The following is a 23,278-nucleotide window of genomic DNA, read 5'->3' as shown; positions in this document are numbered from 1 at the left end:
TAGCCAGCTCATTGTCGGAAGAATCATTAATTGACAGGGTTGAAGAGGTTAAAGCAACTATAACTTCCTCTTTGTATCCAGGATTTGAACCCGGTTTAGTTGCTTACGTTCTGACTTTTTAGCTAATAGAGTCTGCCTGCTTTCTCTGGGATAAATTGAATATTGACCATCAGTTCAAAATTCGTGTCAGATCCTGTGTCTAGGTGAGACATGACCAAAATGATCAAAATGTCTCAATAGAAGAGCGGGGGGACAAAATACAACATCAATTGTATATAAGTTATATTGTATTACCTGGGAGTGGGAGGTCGGGGATCGATCCCAGGCAGAGTCATACCAAAGACTCTGAAACATGGGACCCGGTGCCTCCCTGCTTGGCACTAGCGTCATGTCCAGGGGGTGTACGTGTACATCAAACTGTCTCACGCTACAGAAACAGGAGATGGGCTCCTACCCTATGGGCCTCATGGCTTGGCAAGGCTTACTATATTGTATTAACATATCTACCATACAATTCAATTGAATTCAAATTAGCTACAGATATTAAATTGTATTAAGGTTACATACTGTATAGTGAGGCTTTATTAAATTAAATTACATCATTGGTTTTGAATTTAAGTATAAATGGCGTCATGACCAAGTATTTCTACACAACTAAGGTATATTAATGACATAGTTGTTGAAATGTGTTGTTGAAAATGAGTGGTATCCCCCTCGTTCATGTCAGATTATCAATAAATACAAAGTAACATAGCTCATTAGAGAAAATGAATAAGGGTGAATAATCTGAATATTATAAGAGCAAGGCTATTTGGGTTGAGTCCCCTCGGATATGAGCCTAATTTATGCTCCATGGTACAACGGCTTTGTGGCCTAAAAATAGCGTCGTGAACTTATCGATCGACTATTCTGGGAGGTACAGTAAGCTTAATGACAGACAGGACTGGATCCCCCTGTGTGACATGGCTGACACGCCATAATGAGGCTGTTCACACATCCTTAGCGTTCCTGCTGGGAAATTAATCTGCTGACTGGACATGAGACTGACTGTCTGTTTGCCTGCCTGCCTGCCTGCCTGCCTGCCTGCCTGCCTGCCTGCCTGCCTGCCTGTTTTCCTGCCTGCCTGCCTGCCTGCCTGCCTTTCTCTATTTTTCAGCCCCCCTCACCAGATGGTTGCCAGCGTTCACACTGTCTGGAAAGGCAAAAATATCCAATCCATTGAATCCCACTATAAACAGAGGGCGTAACGCGGGGCGACAGTGTTTCAACAGGGATGTCCTTGACCCTCATCCAGCTCTGCAGGCCTCTGACAACAACCCATAAATAACACAGCAAATTTGACTGTGCAGTTTCACCCTCAGTGACATGACTCGACATTTTGTGAAAAATAATGTGTGAATCAGCTGGCCTCCATTGACACAGGCACAAAGCGTTAAGTTAATTGGTTTTTGTGCGGCGCTAGATGCTCCAACGCGTGGCTTTGTGTGTGCCCACCCCATGACATAATGTGGCAGGCCAAGTCAATGGCAAAATACATTTACTATGTCGTAGAGGGTGCCACAGTATACTATGACGTAGTGGGTGCCACAGTACTCTATGACGTAGTGCGGGGGTGCCCAAAAGGTAGATTGCGATATACCAGTAGATCACAAAGGCTGTGCAGGTAGATCACAGGACATGTCCCTAAAGAATATTTAATTTAAATATATAAAAAACTATTTTTGGAATCTGCCACTTGAGTTAAAGGTGACGTGATTGATTGACAAAAGGGGCCTGTAAGCTCAACCTCACAATGCAATATTTTGTTTTCAACAGTGTTGCTGTGCACAAACGTCTGTAGCATTACAAATTAAGTACATGAAACCGTAGTGGGTGCCACAGTACAGTACTATGACGTATTGGGTGCCACAGTGTATAGTTGTATTGGGTGCCACAGTGTACTTATGACGTAGTGGGTGCCACAGTACGTAGTGGGTGCCTGTTTGTCAGAAGTGAGTCCGACACACTGCTGCTGGATTATTGTCTGTGACTGCAGGGGATCTGAATCTCTACAACAGAAACTAAATGCATCAGTAAATTAATGCTCAGATGTTCTAATCAGAAAGGACCCTAACATCAAATTCACAAGGCTAGGAACCACAACTTGATATTACTTGAGATCGTTTATTGAGACTAGGCTGAAAGACTAATCATGGCATATATGGGGTCTATGGGGTTTATGGGTCCATGGGGTCTATGGGGTTTTCAACACACACTTGCAATTGCTAATTGCATCATTCTAGTTTCAATTCAACTTGTACAACAATAATATCGAACGATCCCGAAGTTAAGACGATTTGTTGATTTGTCCAACCCATTTCAGTCCAAGGTACTTTTCATAAAGCACAAGGCACTTAAAGAGAAATTAAACAAATTTGCAGGGGCTGCAAAGCCTGCTCACTCCCACACCTCTTGTATTACATCTCTCTATTGTGACCTTGACCTTTTGACCCAAAGCGTAATCATCTCTTTGGGGCGGTCAACTGACCGTACACGCGCGTGCACACACACACACACACACACACACACACACACACACACACACACACACACACACACACACACACACACACACACACACACACACACACACACACACACACACACACACACACACACACACACACACCAGGTGTGTCCAGGCAGGTCACGTTGCAGGTCAAGTTGCACACGATGAGTTATTTGTCAGGAGTATCGTATTGTGTAGGGACATTTATCCTTCAGCTTTTCAGACGCCAAAACGTGGACCTTGTAATGACTGCTTTAGTTTCCACAACACTTCCACAAGTAAAGTCTGGATGTCTGTCGTTTAGGTAGACCTTTACTGATCTCCACCACGAGAGTGGTCAGTGATGCTCCAAAAGTTTTAAGTTCCAGTCAATAAAAGTAGCAATACCACAAAATAAAAATATTATTATTATTATTATTATACAAGTAAAAGTCCTGTAATCAAAACGTATACTTGAGTAAAAGCACAAAAGTATTGGTATCAAAATATACAAAAGTTAAATGTAGTATTTAATAATAATAATAATCTGTTATACTTTTTGGAAAATAGCACAATAGAGCTTAATTGGTCAATGTGTGTTTTGTAATAAGTTGTAACTACAGTGAGTAACTAAGCTGTGAAATAATAAATGTAGTAAAAGTATTTCCCTTTGAGTTTGTGTATAAAGTATACAGCTTTATAAAGTATAAAGCAGTGGAAATTAGACATGACTCAATTAAAGTACAGTAGTTGAGTACTGTAAATGCACTTTACTTTCCACCACTGGTCTTAAGGTTGTGTTGTATTCACATGCTTGACGTGTAGATGGAAAATAAGCATTTCAGTAACTTCCTTGGCCCATCATAACTCATATTAAAGACCTGTTTTATTCAAATATTTATCTAACTCAAATGTAAACAACGTTTAATGCTTGGAAACACACGTAAAACTCCTGTTTAGAAGACATACAGTGTCACCGGGTCAAAACCCCAAGCAAAACATTTCTGACTGAAAGGAATTATTGCATTAGTAAAAGCTTTTTTACGTGTGATTACTCAGTCATTACAGGCTACAATTTAAATATGCCTTCAATTTTTCAGATATAGCGAAATTTGCCAATATACAAACCCACAATACTGTATGTTCTTTACAATAGATATACCGTATATAAAATGCTTAAAGGACAACTTTGGGGGGGTTTTTTCAACCAAGTTTCATGTTTTAGGTTGTCATTAGAGAAAGTAAAAGATGAGTGTTATTATTATTATTATTATTTTTTCATTTGCTGCTTTCTTTCGTTTTAGTAATATTAGCTATTTTTGACGGGGGCGGGGGCATTCGAACATTGTTATTTTTTGTACAACATTTTACAGCGATTTCTTTATTATTATTTACTATAGTCCTATAAACCCCAGGAAATTACATGTGGCCACAAAGGATCACGGGATCTACTGAATGTGAAGGGGGATACTAGGGGGATGCCATGTGTGCATTAAAAACTACAGAAGCCTCTCTACTGTTAACTATGATATTAATCTGTTAAAACCAGTAACGCATCTGTGTCATTTGTGACGCGCTGCGAGCTTGTACATCTACTATTTCTGAACATTTTTGAAAAAAGTGTTCGAACTACTGATTTAGAAGGCATTTGTGGAATCCGCCTCAGGTCTAAAGGATATTTGATGATATCATTATCGTCATAGTATTTGTTTACACCGAGCGTAAGTTGGGTGAGTGGGTGAGTTCATCAGAGTGGACTGCTTCCACTCTTGACATCACAAAACCTGATTTATTAGATGTTTTCTTAATGTTATTATTCAGGAAACGTCTATTTGAATCTCCAACGTTTCAAATGACATGTTGCCATGTCTTTAAAACTACTGGCATGCAGTCTACTAGTGACACTGAATCTACTGGCGTGTAGAGCAGACACATATGACCGACCATCACATCAATACGTTTGTGGTGAGTACTGTCCCACGTTGAATGAATTATTCAACTCACAAGTGGCTGCAGTAGTGGCTCTCGAGGGGCAGATGTGCTTATAACTGTCAGCTGATGCATTCTTAAAGCGCATGCACACGGCAGCTCCTTCCAATACATTATGGAGAGATCATTGTGGGCTGCGGGCCTGCAGGGCTAAAGCCACTCTCCTTGTCTGTCTGTACAGTATACATGCAGTGTACAGTACTGTACATACGTACATGCATGAATGAAAATGAATCAAAGGGTGTCAGTGGTTCATGTACCTGATTAAGATTTGAACAACAGTGGAGGAGGAACGTGTGATAGGAACAAGTGCTGAGTGTGGTTCAAAAGGTCATCATTCTGCTTCTCTTCTGCGTAATAGTGACAGCTGTATGTACTCTGCTGTACTGCGGAGATGCAATCTACAGCAGTGCACATGCACTTCAAGGACCCCTGGTTTGATATGCATTAGGCCACTGACGCCCCATTTGATACCATGGTAGGGCCTATTCGTGCATATCATGTGCTCGCATGCAAAAACACACACTCTACATAGGATATTATTTGCACGCACTGCATTCACACAGGAGAGAGAGAGAGAGAGAGAGAGAGAGAGAGAGAGAGAGAGAGAGAGAGAGAGAGAGAGAGAGAGAGAGAGAGAGAGAGAGAGAGAGAGAGAGAGAGAGAGAGAGAGAGAGAGAGAGAGAGAGAGAGAGAGAGAGAGAGAGAGAGACACACAAGTGTAGTTTAGGGTCAGAGGTGTTCTCTGTGACCTCCATGGACCTCGAGGTCCATCACTGAAGCACAAGCCTTTGTAAAAGTGGTTAGGGAAGAAGAGAATTTATGAATGACTAGTCTATTCATTCTAAATCAAACCTGGGATTTCTGCTATAAACACTGCAGCCTTCCTTTTTATATTCTATAGAATTGCAGCATCGCCATCTTGTGGTTGCTTCCGTAATTCACACGAGTTCTCTACCTCACCACATTGCTTTCCCTATTTTATACTTATACAATATGGTGTATGGACATTGTACTTTTACTACACTTAAAAACGTACTTTAAAAATCAGACCCGTCTGAAGTGAGTGGTACTGTACTGTACTGTACTGTACTGTACTGTACTGTACTGTACTGTACTGTACTGTACTGTACTGTACTGTACTGTACTGTACTGTACTGTACTGTACTGTACAGTACAGTACAAGCCCTCCTCCCTGGCCTGTGTGTCTGTGTGTTAGGCTGTGCAACAGTGAGACTTGGTGGTGAACAAAGGCTATAACGCTATTTCCGTGCTCGGACACATTTTCGTGCTCGGACACAGGGACCCACGCACATAGCTGTCTAGTGGTTGCACCACAAAAACATAGGCCTACATTAAACACAAGCCCTAGGGGGCACGGTGGCACAGTCGGTAGTGCTGTCGCCTCACAGCTAGAAGGTCCTGGGTTCGATTCCCGCTCGGGACGCTGTGAGCGCTGGCGGCGTGTCCTCCCCTCCGCGTCATCAGTGCCCATACCCGAGGCAGGGCTGGCGAAAGGGCCCCTCCGTGTGGAGCTTGCATGTTCCCCCCGTGTCCCCCAGGGTAGGCACCCCCACAAAAAACATGCAGTAATCCTCCTGGTCTCCAAACTGCCTCCCCCTGGCCCTCCGGGGCGCCCGATGGGAGGGGAAAGGAACCGGTTGGAATAACGTGTTCCTGCTGCACCTCATTCACCCACCAACCAGGGAAACTCCCCCCTGTCAGGTGCAAAGGAGCGACTTGGACACTCATGCATGCATGAAGGAAGCATGAGTTCAAGTTCGTTGCTCTCCCTAGGTTGGCGGAGGGTGAGTAGAGCCCAGGATCACATTAGATAATTGACACAGGAGTGAAAAATGGGTTACAAAATCGTGGGATAAAAATTATACAAAAATAAAATAAACACACCTAGATACATTTTGGCCATTTGAAAATAGCTGATCTACAAGTTCACAATGCTTCGTATCATGACGCATTGTGAGCTTGTAGATCTGCTATTTTCAAAAGATTTGAAAACTTGAAATGATTTTTTTTTACATAATGAGTACTTTTACTTTTGGTACTTTAAGTACATTTCGATGCCAATACTTTGGTACTTTACTCAAGTACATTTTGAATTCCAGACTTTTACTTGTAACTAGTATTTCTAAATTGCAGTATTGATATACTTTTACTTGAGTAAAACATTTGAGTACTTTTTCCACCACTGTGTGGTGTATGCGTCGCATAACATGCATGTTCTAATTTTAGGCTACCGACAGATGGCGACAGTTCGATACTTTCATCTCACACACAAACTACCGGTAATGTTATTTTCGAACTGAGGACTATATTTCCTAGCGAGGTGGAAAGTCTGGTGACGCGAGCGAGGATCCTCGCTCACGGATCATGCAGTATCAAATCATTTTGAACCAGAATATTGTACAGATTAGTTGATGTTGCATGTTGGCCTTTTCTGTTCATAACTATGCAATGCACGTTGACAGAATACATGTAGCAGGTGGTTACTGTAGGTATATAGGGTGCGGTGTGTGGATTTACCCTCGGCAATGAATTTGCCATACTGGGTGGGTATAGTTGACTAGTTGTTTTATAATTATATTGATAATCATATATTGCTTGCTGTCTATATCTAAGGCTCTGCTGATAGCCATGCAGGAGATTTGTTTAACGCTAAAAGGCTGGCGTCGGTCAAACTTGGGATCTATTTTTGTTGCCAGACTGACAGACTCGTATAGGCAGCATAAAACAACTCCTACTGTACTCCCTCGCAGACTTTTTCAATCAATGGGAATGGGTGGCACATGTGCTGTCAGAGAGCAGACCACTACTATGAACTTGGCTTAATGGCTTTACTAGTAACTGAGACGTCAAGAGCAAGGCGGTCCTAAGCGGAGGCAGGGGAAGGTCATTGCAGCTATACATACTGTACACAGTAACAGTACACACACAGCAGAGAGTTGGCTGCAACAAGGAGCTGTGTTTCCAAACAATCCAGCCCCATTATAAACTACCTGCAGCCAAGTCTGATCGGGACGCATCACGCATGAGAGAATGGAGATCTCCAAAGGAGACGAGCGTTCTGCTGAACACGCTGCCGCGCTGTTCGGCTCGGCCAGGCTGGATAATCAACTGACAAACAGTGGGCAGGACAGAAAGAGGAGCAGGAGCTCCAACTACTGTAAAATCATTATTGGGGTAAGTTTGGCATGTCTTGTCTACAAGTCCATCACTAGCCTAATTCCTATGCACATGATGGGAATAAGCTGGTTAACCTGCACAAAATAGTGCCACTATTTAACCAACTTCAGTCCCACTGACTGCGATATGTCTGTCACTGGAACTTACTTTATTTAAACTAGTAATTATTCATTTGCGTTAACATGACTTGACAGACATGACAGTTTAGGCTACTCTACTGGCATTTGCCTCCCGGCTTAGGTGAAACATACGCATTTGGACCGCAAATACCCTGCTACAGAGCGCACAGTTTACGTTTGGCACACGACAGTGGCATTCCAGACTGTAGCCAAACTTGGCATTTCCATGCAATCTTTCACTTCCCACTCAAACCATGAGCCCATTTACCCCAGTGTTTACAAACCGTATGATAAAACCACGGCTGTCTGTCACATACTGTAGACTAGAGCAGACAGCCTGTCAGTCAGTTTAGTTGAGAAATTATTCATATCCAGTGAAATAGCCAGACTTGGGGCAAGTGCCACTTCATGAGGAACAGTCTGATTGGCGTAGAACAAATTCATTTGTTTGCGACACCTGATTGGTCCTCAACATGGCTTTAGGACTACATTGTCAACTCTCTAGTTTTCTGTGTGTGGTGGTGGAGGATGATGAGGATGAATAGCTGGCATGATGAGAGGATGGACCTGTGAGCTTGTAGATTTATTGTTCCTGTTTTTTATTTTGTAATAGCCAAAGCTCAAATCTAAAATGACACAGATGCTTTCCCTGTTTTGTTGGGTTTAATGAAAATGATGTGGTGACATTTTGTGCATTTAAAATGGTTGGGCTTTAAGATTTTTCTTTTTCTCCAGAGAAGGAGGGGGCGATGGTTAATTTCATGTTCTGTGTGAGAGTTTTGGCAATGGGCATTTATACACATAAAAGTAGGGGGGTGAATGAATGCACTTTACACATAGCATGGATTCCTGAACGGGTTTGTCAGGCGTGCTGCTGATAAATGAAAATAACTTTTAAAATAGACATGCATTGCTGAGGTCATAAACCGGTCACTCTCTGACCTTCATTATTATTGTTAATGAAAGAAAAGTTAGCTATGGATCGGAACTAACAAGCATAATATAATGAGCGTGTGTGATTTTGATTTAATGTGAAGCGTGAAGTGTGTATTCCATATTTCCAGTCTTTTCCAATTCCAAATGATCTGTGTTTTGTCAATCCTGTAAGTGGTGTTAATTTCTACTCAACCACTATAATTATGTAAATTATGCATGCTATGGTGTTTGGGTTTCCTATGAAAGCAGACAGGCAGCTGTGTGGTGTACATTCAAAGGTATGTGTAAAAGTTAGTTATGGCTGTGGCACCAGCATGTAGTTTTAGATTCTGAAACACACAAATACAAGTCTCTAAAATACAGCCTCCAAAGTTTAGAGGGAGAAGGGGGGGCCCTGAGGTCTCAGGCCGGCCAGGGTCCCGTGGACACCAGATTGCGGCTGCCATTGGCTATAATGATTGACTAAGCCCTTCAACACCACCTCCCACCCCTGGCATGTATGCAAGTCACATGCATAAAACCACCCACAACACTGTCTAATGATGTTCATTTTAGCTTCTCTTTACTGCTGTGATAAGTAGTTTAGTTGAGGGAAGTCACTGGCATAAACATAGTTATCCACTTCCATCTACTGTACTTTGTATACCTGCCCTGATTTCCACTGAAATAGGTTTGTAGAACCACAATATACCCCCCTCCCTTCGGTGGTATACTGTCAATCTACGAGCCACTGAGGAAACCATGGATTATGACCTGTTTATCTGATTACTACCACAGCCTGGCTAAAACCACTGGAACCAGTGATAAAACGCGTGGGAACCCTGTGATGTAATAGGTTGTGTGCTGTCTATTTGGCACAGTTCATATATACATGTGGTGAGGGCAAAGGTTTTAACCCTGATTTATGTGTCATACAATGTTGTCGCGCAAACTAAAACAGCCGATCTTCAAGCTCCATGATGCGGCGTGAGCTTGCAGGTCGGCTAATTGCGACACCACCGTATGACGGAGCATAAACTTAAAGGCATTCTGAATCAGCCTCCCATATCTGAGGAACATCTGGTTGTACTTTTGGTTCCTCGTTTCTGATTAAACATAACACAAGTAAATCAATATAAATAAAGTTACCATTATTATTAGCGTTTTAGTAAAATCTGATGATGGTGGTGCTAGATTTAATGTGCCTTCTCTTGCTCATTCATTTAATCAGCTCCAACGTGCTCAATATTGTATAATCAGTTTGATTAATTGACAACATTACTACGGAGGTGCATGCATTTCATCTTATGATGATGATTGATGATGATTTGCTGGCGAGATTGAACGGTGTAATCCAGTGGTTCTCAAAGTGGGATCCAGGTACCCTCTGGGTTCCAAATGGACCCATGCAGGACTGTAACTCTGAGAGTGTACAAATGGAACCAAAGAGGCCCATCTGGTTCTATTTGTCCGCTCTCAGAGTTATGGAGGCCCTTGTTTTAGAACTACTAATGGTGTGTCGTGTAGACACTGATGAGTGTAATGCAATATTGTGTTCACCATCAGACTAGACGCAGGTTTCCACCAGACTGTTTACTCTTTAAACCCACAACCATGGAGGATGACGGCTAGTGTCTCTCTCTCTCTCTCTCTCTCTGTGTCGGTCTCTGTCTCCCTCTTCTCTTGTCTCTATCTTTTCTGCGTTGTGCCTCTCTGTCATTCTCTCTCTTTCTTCTACCCCCCCCCCCCCCTCTCTCTTTCTGTCCGTCTGTCTCTTTCCCCATCTTCTCTTGTCTATCCTTTCTGGCTTCCTACCTCTCTACTACCCCCCCCCTTCTCTGAAATGAAATGATTACTATATTTACCCAGGGTATCTGGGCTAAGCTCAAGAACTTGTTTCCAGCCAGGCCCTGCTCATAGAACATTTCATCGTAGTGGTTCAATGCCTTGTTCAAGGGCACTTCAGCGGTGGTAATTTTTAACGTGTCGGACCGCTGATTCGAACTGGCGACCTTCCGGTATCAAGACCGCTCCGCAATCCGTTCGGCCACCGCTGCCGCTGCCTACTACCGCTGCCTCTAACTCAGACACACAAACACATATAACTAAACCACACGCCAAAAGCAAAGGTTAGAACAGGTTAGAGAGTAAATAAGTGCACATACCCAGACACCTCCATGCACACTCACACACTGACTGCATATTTTCATACCTGTCTAGGAATTCAATGTCTTGAATGAACCACTGCAAATGGGTCTCTCTGGTGGTGAATGTTTTTGCACAATCCTGTGGGCTTTAAAAAAATAATACACATGGTACATGGTACCTAACTACTAGTTTAGCATCTTTGAAGACACTCGTACTGTGTGTGTGTGTGCGTGCGTGCGTGCGCACGTACTGCTGGATCTATGAGGATCCTGAGCAGTGTTGCCAAGTCTGCTTATTCTAAGCAACTTTGGGGTTGTTTTCCTGTGAAGTCACTTTTATATATTGGTAATTGTCGGTTGGTGTTTTTTGGGGCTTGTTTCTAAAGTGTAGAACTTTGCTTATTTGGGCTTGCCTCAGTTTAACCACTTTAATCCTATATACATTGGCTATTATTTTTTACAAATCTGGAATGTTTTTGAAACATTTTACACAACATATTTTCAGATGAGGTTCTGTGGATCCTGTGGTCAGGTAAGGGCCACTACTGGTTGACAGGAGGTGTATTTGCGAGATTTTGGTCTCAGCTCAGCAGTAGAATTTTCTGCTCTTTTGAGAAAATTTTAATCCTGTTTTGACTATGTTATTGTATCAAATCTGGTTTCTGCCGGACATGCCTCTGATAATGACTGTAATGCTATAAACCCACTGTGCATCCTTTAAAGGAGCAGTGGATTGAAGGACTCAGGCAGAACCTGGGGGTGGCATCAACACTTTAATACAAGGTTTAACCCTCAGTTCCACACCTCCACTGCCAATTAACCAGCCAGGATAATTGCACGTGTGCTTCATTTCAGTGCAACGGGGGCTTCCTATGAGCTGAAATGATGAAGTATGTTAAGTAAGCCTTGCTGAGCCACGTGGCCCTTAGAACAGGAGCCTATCTCCTGTTTCTGTAGCGTGAGGCATCCCCCAGACATGATTCACAAGTAAACCCCCTGGACATGACGCTAGTGTGTCGCAGGGACTTCCCCCCCCAATCCGACCCTTGATGCAGAGTGCCAAGCAAGGAGGCACTGCTGGCTAGGTCCCATTTTTATAGTCTTTGGTATGGCTCGGATCGAACCTCGTCCTCGACCTCCCAATCTAAGGGAGGACGCTTTAACCACAAGGCCACTGAACTGGCACTATGATAAGACTGCTGAATAGCTCCTGTTTAACTGGACTGCATTGAAGGGAGCCGCCCCAGCTAATTACAAAGAGTAAGAGACCCCCTGGGCACCCATGAACAGTACAGCCCTTTCTGGGCAGAGAAAGCAACCCACAGCCAGCACTGTACTGTAGTATACTGTACTGCTGCACTGTAGTGTACTGTACTACACCAGCCCCACAATTACAGAGAGCCAAGACCCACATGTATCCCATGTGGGGAGACATTTAACACACTTCTTGCTCTAGTCTTCAATTTGTATTGAAAAACGTTTAAAAATATTTGGGTGGGGAAAGGAAATCTAGAGGATAGTAATTTTGTACAAAATGCCACACACCAGAGGGCTAATAGAATATCACTACATGTGCAGTGGGACATTTAGACCCCAAGGGCAGTATTATGCGTGTCTTAAGTACCAGGTCTTATTATCCGCTGTGCGTCGGGTCTGCCTACGCCCCCAGCCATTGTAAAATACCCGGTAACCTGAGACCTCTCGTGGCTTATTGCTTAAATAAATCGCTCTTCCAAATCACAAAAGGTTTCACTGCCTTTTTCTTTTTTTTTTAAGATTCGTTTTTGGCTTTTCTGCCTTTATTGATAGTAGGCTATCAAGTGAAGATAGGCAGGAAAGAGGGAGAGAGAGAAGGGGAGAGACATGCAGCAAAGGTCGTCATGAACGGGACTCGAACACACGACACGCTGTCAGGCCAAAGCCTATATGTGGCATGCGCCTGGACCACTTGGCCAGCGGGCACCCAAAAGGTTTCACTGTTAAGTCACAGAAACATACATAAGTACATTGCAGGGACTTACATTGTGCCTTAACTCTTGAAATAATAAGTAATTTCCATTCCTGTAGTCGGATAAACCTTCAAACATCCAGTGCATTCTTTTAGCAACATCATTGTACACTACACAATAAGGTAATTGAACATGGCAATGTATAAAATAATCGTGGCTGTTTTTGGATCTAGTAGTAGGCATAATTCAAAGGTAATGTACAGCACTGTAATCAGGATAATGGAAGTAAAAGTTTTATTATGGCAAAATCCTTTTTATCAGTATAATGAATTGAGCTGCTTCTAAAAGCACCATTTACCATCGTTGTCTGGCTCAATTTAATTGGGCCCATATGAAAGCTATTAAATTCCTTTGCAGCCACATCCAAAAAAAAACGAAAAACAAGTGCTTTAAAAAACACTTGGCTGTAGTAGAGTTTCTAAAAATAGAATGAGGCCATTATCAATGTTCCTACAGTATATCATAGACAAACTAAATCAGGGATTGCCAAACCTTTTCAGCTCAAGACCCACAATTCTGAAATGACCCATTGTTTGGGAACCACTGCCTACAGTGATGTAATGTTTGAATTCCTTCGGCTGGGTTTATATGAAGTCGTACTTTGACTATCATTCATCATCCAACAGGGGGCCCTTGTCTTATTTGGCTCACTTCCTTCCTTGCTAACCATTATTTATACACAGTCAAATCCTGAGTCTTCATTAAACCCAGAGAGTGTAAAATAATGGGCCCATACCGTAAGTTCTCAAACAACCTTTCACAAACGTTGACTCTTGCCCTCTCTTGCCCTGCAGGTGCTATTGCTGTGTTTACTGGTGGTCATCCTTGCTGTGGTGTTCTTTATGAAGCAACAACGCTGTGATGTTAAAGGTACAGTATAGCCTCTTTCACATATGAAATGGGGAAAGTGTCCGGGGACATAGTGCTGTGTTGGCCTTTCACACAGTTTCATATGGGTAAATATTCTGATTGATTAGGCGAGAGTCTTGGTAGTAGACACATGCATTAGCAACTCCCGCATAACAGCGTGAGGGAGATGTGAGAAGCAAATGTGATATTTGTTATTAATTTCCTTCCACATAGAGCATGACAGATTGAACCGATTGACATGCAGACTCCCAAACTTGGTACGCGCGTTGCCGAGGACCAGAGGAAGGGCGGTGCCTGGCATTGAGACGGTCAGATAGAACCTCCAATCGAATTGCTCTGCCCATATATGGGCATGCCCATAATATGGGACCGACTTCCTTCAGACTCGCCGTGTGCATCGTAGAGGACACGGTGGCGTGATGCGTCGAGTGGGATGTCTGTCGGATCTCATGGGATCTCCCAAAAATATTTACAAACCTGCAAATCCCCATATTATGCAGTGCGCTGACGTCATCAATATGACATCATAGACTGGCCTAGACTCCATATTTGAGCATGCCTGACACATGTCCATACATGGGCATAAAAGGGACACAGACAGACCGATACAGAAATCTCCATATACTGTATATACAGTATATATCGGCACAAAATGGACACATACACATAGACAAAGGGGTGCAACAGGTGCATGCTCTGGCAACGGGTATTGCATAACCGGGGGGGTCTTGCATTTCCAATATCATTCCTGACTAGCAATGTTCTTGAGTAGGCCGGTGCCGGTCTAGTTAGCCTTAAATCCAAAGCCGTGCGTCTTCTCTGTGACCGTCCCTGCATAGTGACCAGCTGCAGGAACAGGTGTATAACTGGGACCAGGGACAAGGCCGCCTCCTGCCACTGTGACGCATCCTGCGAGGCGGAGGGGACCTGCTGTCTGGACTATGACGAGGTCTGCGTTGAACCCGGTAAGTCACTCACCTGAAAACCAAGAGGCATTCTATTTACAGTCCAGGATGTATGAATGAATGAACCATTGTGAAGCGCTTTGAGCACTTGAAAAAGCAAAAAAGAAAAAAAAGAAAAATTCATTAGGAGGGGATCAACATTACACGGTCAAATCATCAGGGTTAATTTAACTCTGTTCCAGAATGTTTTTTCTCCTATCAATCATTTAACTTGGAACCCCTGGAACGTCCTCAAAGACCCCTCGGGGTCTCCAGACCCAAAATTGAGATTCTGTAGTAGTAGGTGTACAGTAGGTGTTACTTTAACAATAAAGCTGCAACGTCACACTAGCAATGCCAAAAGCATGGAGAGCTACATTGCTGCAAAGTCACCTTTGAACCTGAAATGTTGCCCAAGCCAAACTGCCTGAATAAAAAGGGTAGGGCTAAGTAGCACAGGGAAGTGGTTAACAGCAACACATTTGTTTTTCCTTCTTTCTACAGAATAAAAACAATAATGATTGAGTAACACTTCATTGCGTCATTGGAGTGCCAAAACAAAGTTGAAGCAAGCACAGCTTTTGTCAGCCCGGCATGCAATAACAAGTGTATTTCTAGCTCCATGCCACTGGCTTCCATTGAACATGACTTGTATAGCCTTGTCGACTGCAAACACTGCACAAATGGAACGAAATGGACCCGTAAGGCTTTCACTTAGTGTTACAAATGGCAAAATTACCACCGAAGACTTTACTGTGTGAAAGCTACTAGAGGAAGAGAGAGCGACACAGAGAGGAAGAGTTTGTTAGATCACTCATGTGTACACGCTTTTTTCCCTTTACAGGATAGGTTTCCGTCACGGTGGTTTAATGTGGGTATTTCCCCGCGCTCAAAACAACACATCATTCAAACGCGTAGCACTGTTTAAAGAGCTTTTCCAGAGGGAGGGGAATGTTTGCGCTCCCGGAGGAGGCTGGCTATGGTTTCCATCTGGTGGGAACGTGGGCATGCGGTCGGTGTCGGTCGGTGTTCCTTGCTGTGGCAATCCCCACCGTGCCCAAACGTCCCCCCCCCCCCTCTTCCATTTCAGGGGACATGCTGGTGGTCACTGTGGGCTAACTAAGCAGTGCCCCAGCAGCTGGGGTGGGGTGTGGCACGCATGCATTCTACGCCGGGACCTCTCCCCACACACTGCCATAGCTGGTATTTACTGCCCCAGTCAACATGGCCGCCAGATGAGCATAGCGTGTTTATTGAGACTTTATATTAAATAAAGGTAGCCATTTAGGCACCCTTTCTCTAAGTCCGCATTGATGCAGACTCTGCCTAAAAGGAATATGTAATATAGCACCACAATTATTAGCATCATACGTCATAGTGTTGTAACATTAAATATGAGGATACCAGGGTATCCTCCAAATGCCACTCATTAAATTGGCCATGCGCCCATAAACTAAACACAAATTTAAATGAACAGAATAACCTACATGGAAGAATATTAATAATAAACACTCACAGACTTTATAAAGCACAGCCTGTAAATAAGGAGAGTGAGAGTTTTACAAGTAACTCATCTTCAAAGTGCTGTCCCATTCATTTTATAGCATGGCCCTTGCAGCATCTGATAGTTAAGCCTTTAGGAGGACATAGGAATTGGGCCAGTGTGCACTGTGCACACACACAACCTGTGCCAGGGGCATTGCAGGCAACTTGACTCCTCACCTGAATAGTCAATCGTTAGACTCAGGCATTCTCATTTTTGGGAACGTTATTTGTTTTTAATAATGACCGGATTGTGTGCTTTACAACTGTGGATATGTCTCTGTTTCAACAGTCTCTCCTTGTCCATTGTGCCTCAACAATCTGCTGCAGGAGCAGAGAAAGGGTTGCCATGCACACCTACCTGGATAATATTTTGTGCCAGGGCTCCCATGCAAGATTTGTAGTGTTGTTGAAATGTTTCAAAATTATTCAGTAGAACCTTATTTGTCTGAGCTTGCGATGTCGCCGATTTAGTATGCTATACTATAGCACGATATAATATAGTGGTTAAACTGATTTTGGCGCTATATTTAGTCACGCTGCTAGCACTGGTATAGAAGGCTGATGCCAGAGTGTGTTTACCCGTTGGATTACTGACCACAGCAACTTGTCTCCTGAGACAGAGCCCCCCCGACTCCACCCCACCCTGTCTGACTGTCCATTTGACCCGGGTCCAAATTACACTACTGACTGACTGGACGGAGGGGGCGGGGGGTATCTCTCACTAACATGTTAAAGAATCCCCTTCTGTCAGTGTGCTGTGTCAGCACTCACATCTGCTGTGCTGAGGCAGTGAGTGATACACAGAGAGATTGTTACCCTATAGTATAGGGTAACAAGCCCTGCTTTAGAATTTCAGTGTTAGTTACAGTATAGGGCCTATACTGTAACTAACACTGAAATGCTAAAGCAGGGCTTCCTTTTCAAGCTGGGAGACCAAAACAAGACATTTTGGTGTCTTCCCCGGACATAAGATAACAATATATAAGCTATTAAAGCGCAAATAACATGCATTTTAAAACTGATTTTAATATTTAATATCATATTGTCTATGTCCCTCAAAGTTATTTATAATGGTTTGAGCCTCAATCACCACTCTGATATAACCAGTCCTTGTCATTTCTTTCTGGACTTTGAGAGCAGTTTTAGCTGCAGTACCACAATGTCCTGAGGTGGTGGGGGTGCTAATATGCAGATTATTTAATATAAGTCATTATAATACTGATGCTAGATAAACACAGGCTTGTTTCCATTCCATGCCAGCTTGGAAAATCAACAATGGTGGACATTGTAAACAAAGTGGAAATGCTCATTTAGAACTGAAGACTGAAGAAGAGGAGGAATTATACAAAGTAGGGTGACATTGATGACATCGCGATGAGACCAAAATCAGTTGAGCTGTTCCTGAGAGCAATTTCCATTAAAGCACCCATATGATATGAAAGCCTGATTGTTCAAAATTGGTTATTTGTGGGGATAGAAAACACATATGGGAGCCCCAAAAACACAAAATAAATGGAAAAAGTTGAATTTTATGTTATAGGTCCTTTATGCTATTTAACATATTTAATACATTTACTTTATTTGAATTTGTGGACAAATTGCATTTTGAAAAAACAAAATATAAAGAACAATACATATATATTATATATTTATATTTTTTAAATAACTGGATATTTACTTATCTACAGGTAACGATGAGGTGAAACTCTTGGTTATGCAGGCTTTTGCGTTTGTGGCTCAAGGAGCAAAAGAAAATGGCAAATAATGGAGAACAACATGAATACAAACAGCCTGAAAAAGCAGCATGTTCACTATCTTGCCATTTAAAGAGGTCCTAAATCACAATGTAGTGCATTCAATATATAGTGCGGGTCAGTATCGTGTTTAGTTGCTTAGAACAGGGGTTCTCAACCTTTTTGGCCGGGGACCCCCGAAAATGCTTTGGCAACGTCTCGGGACCCCCGCCCCGCCCCCTCCTGACCCCCAATATAAATTGACTGCTACAATAACCTTATAATAAAATAATAGAGACAATACACCATAAATAAATACTGAAACCATAATCATTAGGGAAGGTGTATGCATGTACTATGTGTACTATATGTAAACTCTTCATTTCCACTTTACAGCCATTCAGTTGGTAAAATTAACCCCTGTTTTTAAAATAGTTTGGCGACCCCTCGAGGGGTCGCGACCCACGGGTTGAGAACCCCTGGCTTAGAAGTCCGACTGGATGTCCTAAACACATTAAATGTACATTAGTATAGTGCACATCAGTTAAGCACAGGCGACGGCTTCTAGAACAAAGCTCTGCCACAGTCTCCTGTTATGGCTTGTGATACTCTGGCATCGCTTGCCGGGGTCGAGGGCGCAGCAGTGGTCAGAACAGGCTGTGGCCGGGGTGATGTCTGTCCCTGACGTGCTGAAGAATGGCTCTGGTCAGTGCTGCGTCAGCTCTCAGGGGCAGGTGTGAGTGATGATAACACAGGGACGGGTTGTTACCGTCAACAGTGCCCCAAAACACTTCCTTTCCTGATTGTTTTAATTACACGGGACGATCCTTTGTTGCCGGGAAAACCGTCACAAGTGCAACTCTGTATGCTGGAATCAACTACTTTCTGGGCAGCATGGCAGACTGCCCTGAAAATAGTGCATCATCATACAATATAAGGTGCTTTCTTAAGTGCTAACCTCAGCAGCGGTGGTATGAGTACTTTAGTATACTTTAGTTTATATAGTAAAGTGGGCAGCTGTGGCTCAGGATGTAGAGCAGGTCCTCCAATGATCCGTGGGTTGGCGGTTCGAATCCCGGCTCCTCCTGTCTACATTTCGAAGTGTCCTTGGGCAATACACTAAACCCCACATTGCCTCCAATGAGTCGGTGCTAGCTTGCTGATTGGTGTGCGAATGAATGTGGGAAGTGAGGATGCTGCCGTCGACTGTTCGCCGCTTCACCCGATGTATGAATGAACCATTGTTAAGCGCTTTGAGCACTTGGAAAAGCGCTCAATTCATGATTTATCATATAACAGCGCTGTCGGGCAGAAACCTCCTATCTCCATATTTGAACTTTCAGTGATTGTTCGTAAAATGAATGCCCGACTTGATCATACTAAATAACTACGGTGTCTCACAAAAGCCTCAAAAGTAGTACATCCACAAGCTCGAAATGTGGGGCAAAGTGGTGTGTTTTGAGCTTGTATATGCTACTTTTTTTTTATTTTAATCTGAAAAGTAACAGTTTTGGACATGAGGTTTCTGCCCGACAGAGATGATATATGGCGTTACGGTATCTAGACTGCTATAAATTAAACACTGCCAACCAACTGGAACCCCACAAGTCCAACAAGCGCACTTGGGGAGACAGGGCCTTCGCAGTGGCCGCCCCTTCTCTTTGGAACTCACTCCCAACTCACATCAGATCTGCCCCCACCTTCGAAATGTTCAAAAGCACACTCAAAACCCACCTTTTCAAACTGGCTTTCCCTACATAACCCCCCCCCCCCACACACACACACACAAACCCTTCTTGTTTGTCCTTTTTTGATTTTTGATTTTGATTTCTAGTTTTTAACCTTTTAAACCTTTTTAACTAGTTTGACACAATTCTAATAAAAATGTCTGTATTAAAATGTCTGTAAAGCGACTTTGGGTACCCAGAAAAGCGCTATATAAATCGTATGTATTATTATTATTATTATTACTTTTCAACCTGGCTTCCCTATTTTGTTTGTCATTATAAATTAAAATGTTCAAACATTTTCAAATATTTTGAGAATATAGCCGCTCTACTATCTTGTACAGTAGATCTGTTATTGTTGCTGCACGACACCGTCCTATCGTCTCTGTCAGGTGGAAACCTCATACTGTATGTCCAAAACTGTTACTTTACAGCATTCAAATTCAAAATTTGCATAAGTTGCATATCTACAAGCTTCGAGCTTGTATCTGCTACTTTTGCAAATTGTATGTGATGTAATGTTTATTTTTATGTGTGATCAAGTAGGGCACGTAAGGTATTCATTTACAAAAAAACAAGTTAAGATAAGAGGTTTCTACCCGACAACGATGTGCGAAATAGGGCTTAAGTTGTTAAAGGTTAGAGAAGCTATCTTGTGACTGGAATCGGCTAGTGTAAGGCCACCTTTAGCGCCTGCTAAATGCCTAAATTGTAATTGTGTGTGTGTATGCACGCCCGTCTGTCCGTCCGTCCAATGGTTACCATGGAAATGCCCTTGAGCAAGGCAATGTTATCTCCAGTCTACATGATGTCAACCCCAAGGTGTGCTTGATTAAAGTAGTCTCTCAGACCAGACCAACACTACAGAGAGTCTGTACTTCCACACAAGTTCCACACAGGAAAGCTGTAAAGCATTCACAAAAATACATTCAATTAAAATGCTGTTTCTCAGCGTTCCATTTGTACTCTTTCAGAGTTACAGACCCATGAGGTATTAAAACATCATTTTTTCGCATCCCTCATTTTTTGGGAATTACCATTTCTGCTGAGCAGCTACGTAGGATTTGACTAATTTAGTATCCAGTAGGACTCATTTCCATGATGCAAAGGTAAAACGAGTTGCAGGGGGATGCAACGCGGAACATCAGCTTTATTTTCTATAGATTTTTGGGTGCTTTCGATGCACAGAATGTTAGGTGTAAGCATTTGTTTTGAATATTGCGTGAGCCAAGTTGGCTCAGCCAACAGACTGTATTGAGCACAAACAGCGTTGTTATTCCCAGGGTGTCAAGGACGATTTCCATTTGTGCTGCGTTGACGTTTGAAGGACAACTCGGAGAGATACCTTAGTTCCCCCAGAAGGAAGTCAGCAATTAATCAGTGCTTATTAATGCCCTGGTGTGACCTATTTTGCTTGGCACACGTTATAGAACAGGATGCCGCCCTCGCCCTCAACTTTCACACTGTTGACAAACCGTGTGCACGTGCACAAATGTACACTCTGAGTTACAGACCTGTAAGGGTCCAGTTGGTTCTATTTGTATACACTCTGAGTTACAGACCTGTAAGGGTCCAGTTGGTTCTATTTGTATACACTCTGAGTTACGGACCTGTAAGGGTCCAGTTGGTTCTATTTGTATACACTCTGAGTTACAGACCTGTAAGGGTCCAGTTGGTTCTATTTGTATACACTCTGAGTTACAGACCTGTAAGGGTCCAGTTGGTTCTATTTGTATACACTCTGAGTTACGGACCTGTAAGGTCCATTTGGTTCCATTTGTAAACTCAAGAGTCACAGACCACCTGTAACTCTTAACTATCAATATTTGTGCTGGGGACCCCTGGAACCCCACCTAAGGACCCCTGGGGTCTCCGGATCCCACTTTGAGAATCACTGTTCTAAGGAAAGATGAACAATGAAGTACAGTATACTGTAGATAGCTGTTTATGTAGCGCTCTCTCTGCCCAGAGCATTGTCCTGCCAAGTACAGTGGAATGTACAGTACTGTACAGTACTGCATGACTCAGTGCCTGTTTCCACACTGCACTGGCTTACCTGTTTTTCCTGTTTTTCAGACGTTAGAATATAATTTATATTCACAGTTGGACAAAAATATCCATTTAAAGTTAAACACATTTGAACGTGTCCCTATTCTGGGGAAACGATGTAGAGAAAGTAAGTAAAGCCGGTCTCCAAGGTCACAGTGTGTCACAATCTCAAACTGACCTTAATCACATGAACACTAGCGTCTCTATTCTGGGGTTGACAATTTGGCTATTTAAATTTTTATCTGAAGATATTTGGTGTGAAGGGAAAAAGGAGGGGGCCTAGCATAGTGTACAGCTTTAAGTGGTTAATGCTAACATCTCGGAGATCAGTTGTTTTAGGCGAGCGACGCGGTCGTTCTAATAGGACTAAGGGCCGATTCATACTCCTATTTTACCGCTGTAGTGCCGAAATGATTTCGGCTCGTCAGACATTTTCAGTAGCACTGAAGAGCCGACTTTAGGACGGTACCCGCCCCCCCCCCCCGAACCTCAAATGACGTCACATTGGCTCTACAGAGCCGAACCGACTTTTATTCGGCTCTAAAATAGGAGTATGAATCGCGCCTTACTCAGCTTCAAGCCTCAGTTATACTTTGTTGCATGCCGGTGTTGTGCTCAGTAAATAGCAGGTCTACAAGCTCACAACGCGTCACAAATGTGACGTGTCGTGAGCTTGTAGATCTGCTATTTACAGCATCCAACACCAGTGTGCAACACAGTATAAATCAGGCTTTAAGTGCTCATTATGTATTCCTCCGTCCCTCTCTTCCTTTCCACTCCATAAACTCCAGTTTGTTGTGTCTCTCTCCTCCGTCTTGCCTGCCCATGCAGGTCAGCGCTGGAGCTGTTCCAAATTCCGCTGTGGAGAGGAGAGGTTGTCCGGTAGCCTCTGCTCCTGTTCTGATGACTGTGTGAAATCAGGCGACTGCTGCGTTAACTACAACAGTGTGTGCAAAGGTAAGCAAGCTGTAACACACACACACACGCATGCACACGCACACACCGGCCACTGGGTTCCACCACGTCCCCAGTTAACTCCCAGAAAAATGTTTTTACTGTGGCTATTTTTGAACATTCCTGAAAAATATTATAATTTTTTTTTAATAATCTCCCTTTTCTTTTTTTCTTTTTTTTTTTTAACACAAATCTTCTCTTCATGGGTGTGCCAAATACATGACTTGAAAAAGTCTGACAACCACTGCTCTGACTGACAGCCCAACTCCTGCTTTTTATCAAGTCTGAACAGCAAAGAAAAGTAGAAAACACATCGTAACATATTTCTTGTGTGAATCAAATATGAATCACATTTCTACGTGGTTTGAAATTCAAAATCTGATTTGTAAAGATGTGTCTCCGACTCTCCGTCTGTCTGGACATGCAGACACTATGATGGTGTTGCTCACCGAACAATGTGAGGTGGTTGTGAGCTTCAGATATTTGCCCCAAGCGACGGTGTGTGTTTTTATGTTGTTACCACAGCAACAATACAGGGATGATGTAAAT

The 23,278-nt window shown here is 43.0% G+C and overlaps 1 protein-coding gene across 1 annotated transcript in view; it reads left to right on the top strand.

Annotated features, from left to right (window-relative positions):
- The first annotated feature begins 7,412 nt into the window (after window positions 1-7,412).
- enpp1 (ectonucleotide pyrophosphatase/phosphodiesterase 1) overlaps window positions 7,413-23,278 on the top strand; it is a 67,154-nt gene continuing 51,288 nt past the window's right edge. Inside the window, exons 1-4 of the mRNA XM_079526169.1 lie at window positions 7,413-7,714; window positions 13,702-13,777; window positions 14,617-14,742; window positions 22,607-22,732. Coding sequence (XP_079382295.1) covers window positions 7,571-7,714; window positions 13,702-13,777; window positions 14,617-14,742; window positions 22,607-22,732 — 472 coding nt within the window. The 5' untranslated portion in view covers window positions 7,413-7,570. The remainder of the gene's footprint in view (window positions 7,715-13,701; window positions 13,778-14,616; window positions 14,743-22,606; window positions 22,733-23,278) is intronic.

This window comes from Electrona antarctica (genome assembly GCF_951216825.1).
Source record: "Electrona antarctica genome assembly, chromosome: 17".
Classification (NCBI taxonomy): domain Eukaryota; kingdom Metazoa; phylum Chordata; class Actinopteri; order Myctophiformes; family Myctophidae; genus Electrona; species Electrona antarctica.
Note: the sequence above shows the minus strand (reverse complement) of the source record. Positions and strands in the feature narration are given on the sequence as shown.